Raw genomic sequence first — 7,500 nt, 5'->3', positions numbered from 1 at the left:
GTTAGCTTCTTTTTTTTTTTTTTAATCTTTTATTTTATATATTTCTTCAACTTCAATCCCTCGACCAAATACATTGGCGTGTATCGAATATTATATCCGATTTTATAAAGCAGGAACTTATTCTCTCGCTCTTCCTCCTCTTCACCCTCTGCACCCTTCCCCTTACACCCCTTTTTGCGTCTACCACTCCGATGCCGCGCTGCCTATTGTCATTAACGAAACGCGAAATCCGCTTGAAATTCGAGCCGAACGAACCGCGATACGAAATCTCGTTATCAGTGCTTGTATTTTTTAGAGGTACCGACTGATTTAATAAAGAAAGCAAAAGGAAAAAAAAAAGAAAGAAAATAAAAATAAAAGGGGAGGGGAAAAAAGAAGAAAACGAAACGAAAAAAAGCAGAGAACATTTTCTTTTTTTCTTTTTTTTTTTTACGTCGGTTGACCGAAAGATAGGGCAAATTTTATCTGTTTTATTTATCTATTTATTTATTTATTTATTTTTTTTTTTGTTATCTTTTTTTCTATTATTTTTTTTTCTCTTATTCGTAAATTATCATTCGAAATTGCGATACAAAAGTAGGTAGGTAAAAGTCACCCTCATTCTTTTTTTCTTTTCCGTGCAATATTGTACCAATTTATTTATTATTAAAAAATTAAATTTTACGAGTACACGTAAAAGCTTTTGTATTTCTTTCGAAACAAAATCTGAATATGAATGATAAGAATAATAAAAATCTAAGAATAAAAAATACTATATAGCAACAATATCGTTTTGTTGATGAAGATTAAAGAAAGAAGAAAAAGAAAAAGATATTACTCCAAATACGTACGACGACAATTGGATCGTTAATTTTCTATAAAGTTATATATCTTTCGAAAATCAGTATACATGAATTTTACTTATACTTTTTTTTTCCAATTTTATTAATTACACATGTTTTATCAAATATTGCGTTTATCTCTCTCTCTCTTTCTTTCTCTAATTTTTCTTTAATAATTCTTTTTAGGGTGGACCAAAATGAGATTATTAATAATTAATTTTTGACTTTCTTGAAGTAGAGTCTATTGCAGGAGCACCGGGTGTTTTGCCAACGCCCTTTGCGGCTATGCACGGCCTACCATCGCCCTTGGCAGGCCCTTATAACGGGGTCCCACCGACCGGAGGTCTCGGAGGTCTTGGTGGTTTTCCTCTTGGAGCTGGTGCTCTTGGGGTACGCGTGCCAGGAGGTGGACAATCCTCAGCAGTATTGCTCGTTAGCAATCTCAACGAGGAGGTAAGTTTATGGCGTCCTCGAAATCTATGGTGTCTTCCTCCGAAGACATTTTTTTCCATCTAACTACGAGGAAGGAGGACGCAATATATATATATATTAAAAAATAAAAAAAAAAAAATAAAAAAAAAAAAAAGAAAGAAAGAAACAAGATAAAGGAAAAAAAAAATATTCTATTTATTTTTCAACGATATATTTGAATCGTTCGATTTTTCGAGCTGAGAATCTATTATTATTATTATTGCATATTTATACATGTATTTCTATTTATTTATTTTTTTTTTCTTTTTTTTTTCTTTTCTTTTTTTTTTTTTTTTTTTTTTTTTTTTTTTTTTTTTTTTGTTTATAACGAAACACTGCCTTCTTTATAACACGTTGAATTAATTTTACGAAAAGACGTTTCTATCAAAACTGCATAGATTAGAGATTCTCTCTAACATCGTTCAACAATAGTTTTATTCGTTCGAGCATATTATTATTAGACAATATTTTAGATCGAGATAAACGTTGAATAATAATATCTTCTAACGAGTGTATTTATCAGTACACTTTCCTTTCTTTTTAAGTAGGTTAGAACTTGATTCGAACACTGAGAGAAGTAGAATGAACCGAGAATAGAGTTATCTGTCGATTAACGTTTTGTATGCAACTAATATGTTAAAGGATATATTTTATCCTCTTATGTATGTATAATGTATATGTATACTTGTATATTATGTTCCTTCGAACGTAATCGTCTTTTCTCTTTCTCTCTCTTTCTTTCTATCTCTCTCTCTCTCTCTCTCTCTATCTCTTTCTATGAACGAGCTCTAGACATGCTCTATCTGTCTGTCTCTATCTCTCACTCTGTCTCTCTTTCTCTCTCTCTCTCTGTTAACCACAAGATGCATCTTCCATCTCTCTTAAGTCTTATTACTACATTCATCGGAAAACCAGAGATCTAATTCTCTCAGTGTTCGTAATACTTAAACTTTGCTTTTTTTTTCTTGATACATAAAATATATATATATATATACACACACACACATATATATATATATATTATTAAATAAATTATAAAAATGAACGTAGTGCTATGTAGGCAAACCCTGCAATTTTCTCTCAACTCCCTCGACTCGTGCTTTCCTCGACAAATATTTTAATTGTTCAAATAAAAAATATTTAGACGAACAACTCATTAACAAACAATGCAATATGTTCTTTCCTTTTTCTTTTTCTTTTTTTTTTTTTTTTATTCTTTTCTCTTTCGAAAAGTCGACGGAAAAATCGAATCGATGCGTATGTTGCTCTCTTTTTGCGCCAGCAACCTGAGAAAACCCCCTCCCCCTTATTATACACACTACCCCTTTAAGAAAACCTCTTACTACAAACCTATCTTGCACCTTCACCCCTACCTTACCCCCTGTTTACCTTTACGTAACCTTTGACCCCTTTCATTTTCAAAACATACGTTTATCATACGACTCGCTCCCCTCTCTACGCCTATATCACCGAACCTCAACCCTAATTAATTCGTTTAACGTCGTCGACACGACGTTACTTCTAAATATATGGGGCACCCTTTGTCTCATGGGAAATATTTAAAGAAGAAAAAAAAAAAAAAAAAAGAAAAACCAAAGAAAAAAATATATGTATATATGAACGAATGAACGAACGAACGAATGAACGAACGAAGATCACGTGTTGAACGTGTAATTTCGACACCCCGTCGAACTTCCACGATGTTTTCTTTTATTTTTTCTTTTTTTTTCTTTGTTTTTTGTTTTTCGTCTTTGTTCCGAAAAGAAAAGAAAAAAAGAGGAAAAGAACGAGAAGAAATAAATTAAAAAATGAAGGGTGCCCCGATAATAAAATTGTGTGTCGACGTTACACTTTCGCAGCTGCAACTTGTCACTACTATACTATAACTATGTGTACTACTATCGTTGTTACCGCGCACAAGCTTCCCGATTCGACGACCGTCTCTCTCTCTCTCTCTCTCTCTCTCTCTCTCTCTTTCTCTCTCTCTCTCTTTCTCTCTCACTCTCTTTCTCTCTTTCTCTCTCTCTCTCTTATTCTGTTTCTGTCTCCCTACTGTCTCTTCTTCTGTCTCTTTCTATCTTTCTCTCTTGTCACTTCCCGCCCCGGAAGATTTACCATCACAAGAATCAATTTATTTTCGAGTTTAACAACAAAAAAAAAAAAAAAATAAAAATAAAAAACGACAAAAAAGAGAAAGAAAAGAAGAAACGATTCCAAAAAAAAAAAGAAAGAATAAGAAATAAATAAAAGAGAGAAAAAAGAGGGGAAACGTTACGAGGAGAAGACTTTTACATTTCGTCGCGTTTTTTGATCCTTTTTTTTCTTTTCGATCGTCCGACGAAAGATGACGAAATATTTGTAACCAAAGTAATGTAAAACGGTGAAATGAAAAGTAAAAAGGAAAAAAGAAAGTAAGAAAAAAAAAAAAAAGAGAGAAAAACAAAAAAGAAAAAAATAACAAAGCAAAGACGTAAAATAGTATATATACACACCGGCAAGCAAAGACGAGAAGAGATGAGTGTTTGTGACGAAAAAAAAAAAATAAATAAATAAACAAATTAACAAACAAAAAAAAACGACGACGACGACGACGACGAAAAAAAGAAAAGAAAGAGAAATGAAAAAAGAGAAAAGGAAAAGAGACTAAGAAAAAGATAAAGACAAAGAAAAAGAGAAAAAGCAGAAGAAGAAAAAGATCGCGAAACTTGTGCGCGCGTGCCAACACTATTACATTGAATCCTATTATACTCGCTGACTACTGACTGGACTCTGTCTGTTCTCTGTGTAGATGGTCACGCCTGACGCTCTCTTTACCCTGTTTGGTACGTCTCCACATTTATATTATTAATTATATTACATTATTAATTATTATATTTACAACACACACGTAAACACACATACAGGTACATGTACAAGCACACAAAACGCACGTACAAATACAACATACATAGAGACACGAAGATCGACACGAAAAAATAACATGCTGATTTTTCACATACATGCATCGATTATTATTACACATACACGCACATATTTATACATTGTCATCAGATATATGTATATATATGTGTGTCTGTTTCATATATATATATATATATATATATATATTTGAAATAAATAAAATATAATAAATATATATTTATATATTTTATTGTATACACATACACTTATACTTATTAAACACACACGTACACGCACATAAACGTGTCCAACACTTACGCGAGACCGTCCAACACTCACACGTTTCTCGCTCTCGCGATTTCTTTTTTCTTTTTTTTTCGTATTTTTCCGAATTCCTTTCTCGACGATCTTATTATCTATCTATCTATCTATCTATCTATATCTATTCTATATTTATCTATTTATCTGTCTATCTTTCTCTCTCTTTCATTCTCACTCTCACTCTCTATCTTTCTATCTATCTATCTATCTATCTATCTATCTATCTATCTCTATTTCTCTCTCGATTTTTCGCGTCGCAATTACTACATGCGTACGTGTGCAACATACTGGACAACACCGACACACAGACGTCGAGAAAAGAAAAAGAGAAAGTTAAAAATTACAAAAAAAGAAACAAAAAAAAGAGAACAAGAAAAGGAAAAGAAAAGAAAGGAAATAGTTTTGATTTTTAATAACAAATAATTATCGTCACGTTTCGCTCACGTATTATCTTAAATAATAAACCAAAAATTTATATTATGTACATGTATATATATGTATGTATATATATATGTATATATATATATATATATACATATACTATATACACACATCGATTTTTACTTTTCACTTTTTTCTTTACTTATTATTTATTATTTTCTCCTATTTTATTTACTTAATTTTTTTCTTTTTTTAATTACAATTTTTTTTTATCTCTCTTCCTTTCAACACATTCGTACGTTGTGTCTTTCTTTTCTTTTCATTTCTTTTCTTTTCTTTTCTTTTCTCTTTCTTTCTTCCTTTCCTCCTTTCTTTCTGTTTTTATTTTATTTATTTCTTTTTTTTCTTTTTCTTTTTTTTTTTTATTCTCATTCTCTCTTAATTTTCTCGCCAAAGTAAACATATTCACAAATTCACATTTCTTATTGTTAACATTCTTTTTTATGGTTTATTTTATTTTTTATTTTATTTTCTTTTTTAATCTGTAACTCTCCTCCGAATATTTTTCTTTCATTTCATTCAAAAATAAATTTTATTGCTACCTCTATATATGTGTGTGTGTATATATATATATATATATATACACACATATATATATATTCTTATTCATCATCATCACTACATATCGTTCATCATTCTCACACCGATTCATTGACCGATTTTACGTTTTCTCTATAATCTTCTTTACTATTACAAAGCATCTCTTCTCTAAAATAATTTCCTCATTCGATATTTTATTATTAATACCATCAGTTCTCCATTCCCCTTTTTTTACTATTACATAAGCTTTCGCTTTTTTTACGTAATTCCATAGAAAAAAAAAGAATTAAAAAAATGAAAAATAATAATAATAATAATAATAATAATAATAATAATAATAACAACAACAACAACAAAAATAAGTAAATAAATAAAAATATTAAAATAAAACAGAACACTCCTCTCGAGGTATACGACTCTTGATTTAATTCTTACGCTTTCGTTTTTGATCAATTTTATGGATCGTCCAATGATCGATCCTTTCCTCTCTCTCTCTCTCTCTCTCTCTCTCTCCATTTCTCTCTTTTCATTTCTCTCTGTTTCTATCTTTTTCTCTCTCTCTCTATCTTTCTCTTCGCTTTTTCATATACTCTACGAAAAGCAACATATTTTTCCAAATACCATATTTTCCGTACAAATTATTTCCGATCGTTTGCTGCTTGAACTAAACTCTCCGAATAAATGTCTCTCTTTCTCTCTCTCTCTCTCTCTCTCTCTTGCTCTCTCTCTCTCTTTATATACATCGGGAATATACATATGTATTTACCTAGCGTAAGATTATACTCGAGTCGTTTGCCTCTCTTCTTGCATGTCCCAAATCTTAGTCTGATCGTATATCCTGGTTTTCGATCGAACAATATTTTTTATCCCGTTTCATCTTCTTGGCGATCCTTAGATGCTGTCTCTTTTTAAGAAAGAAAGAAAGAAAGAAAGAAAGAAAGAAAAGAAAGGATAAGAAAAGAAAAGAAAATATGAAATAAAATAAAAAACAAAAATAATAATAAAAAAGAAAAAAAAAATGTATATATAGAAAAAGAAAAAAAATTCTTCAACGAAGAATTTTGAGATTTATTAATGACAAAGTGGGTGTGCACACCTATGTAAAATTTGTTCGATGTTGTGCGTGTAGGTGTTTACGGGGATGTACAGCGTGTGAAGATTCTCTACAACAAAAAGGACTCGGCACTGATTCAAATGGCCGAACCTCATCAAGCACATTTAGGTAATCTCTCTATATTCTTTCTTTTTACGCGTATATACATATAAAAAAATATATATATATATTCAATGTTTCTTCATCTTTGACCCATTCATCCACTTCCCTACTCCTCCGTTTTTATGCATTTGTTTACTTATTTGTTCTTTCGTGCGTACTCTTTTTTTTTTTCTTTTCTTTTTTTTTTAATTTCTCACAATTTCAAAAACTAAACGTCGTTCTCTTTCCCTTATCTATTATCAAGCAATCACTCATATGGACAAGTTAAGAGTATTTGGCAAGCAAATCAAAGTTGTACTCAGCAAACATCAAACAGTTCAATTACCGAAGGAAGGTCAACCGGATGCAGGTCTCACCAAGGATTATACGAGCAGTCCTCTTCATCGATTCAAAAAGCCTGGCTCGAAGAATTATCAAAATATTTATCCACCGAGTTCGACTTTGCATTTATCAAACATTCCGTAAGTAAAAACAATAAAACTCTAACTCTTTCTTTCTTTTTCTATCTATCTATCTATCTATCTATTTCTTTCATTTCTTTTGTACATCGTTGACATGAAATAAAGTGAAATAGTTTGCCGAAGTTGTAAGATTCTTCGTTTTACAATAACAGAGCTACGGTAACCGAAGAAGAGATAAAGGATGCCTTTAGCAAAAATGGATTTAACGTCAAGGCCTTCAAATTCTTTCCAAAGGACAGAAAGATGGCTCTAATTCAGTTACTTAATATGGACGACGCCGTGGCCGCTCTCATCGTAAGTATTTCATTTTATTTCTTTCAATAAATTA

At 30.9% G+C, this 7,500-nt stretch overlaps 1 protein-coding gene across 13 annotated transcripts in view; it reads left to right on the top strand.

The window, feature by feature from the left end:
- LOC122633572 (polypyrimidine tract-binding protein 1) overlaps nucleotides 1–7,500 on the top strand; it is a 305,402-nt gene that overhangs the window by 296,780 nt on the left and 1,122 nt on the right. For 12 of the 13 annotated variants that reach the window (XM_043821596.1, XM_043821591.1, XM_043821593.1 and 9 more), the window contains 5 exons: nucleotides 1,057–1,274; nucleotides 4,081–4,114; nucleotides 6,625–6,717; nucleotides 6,956–7,172; nucleotides 7,325–7,466. In XM_043821596.1, coding sequence (XP_043677531.1) covers nucleotides 1,057–1,274; nucleotides 4,081–4,114; nucleotides 6,625–6,717; nucleotides 6,956–7,172; nucleotides 7,325–7,466 — 704 coding nt within the window. The remainder of the gene's footprint in view (nucleotides 1–1,056; nucleotides 1,275–4,080; nucleotides 4,115–6,624; nucleotides 6,718–6,955; nucleotides 7,173–7,324; nucleotides 7,467–7,500) is intronic. The other variant, XM_043821585.1, reaches the window with a different exon arrangement.

The sequence above is a fragment of the Vespula pensylvanica genome, chromosome 12, assembly GCF_014466175.1.
Source record: "Vespula pensylvanica isolate Volc-1 chromosome 12, ASM1446617v1, whole genome shotgun sequence".
In the NCBI taxonomy this organism is placed as follows: domain Eukaryota; kingdom Metazoa; phylum Arthropoda; class Insecta; order Hymenoptera; family Vespidae; genus Vespula; species Vespula pensylvanica.
Note: the sequence above shows the minus strand (reverse complement) of the source record. Positions and strands in the feature narration are given on the sequence as shown.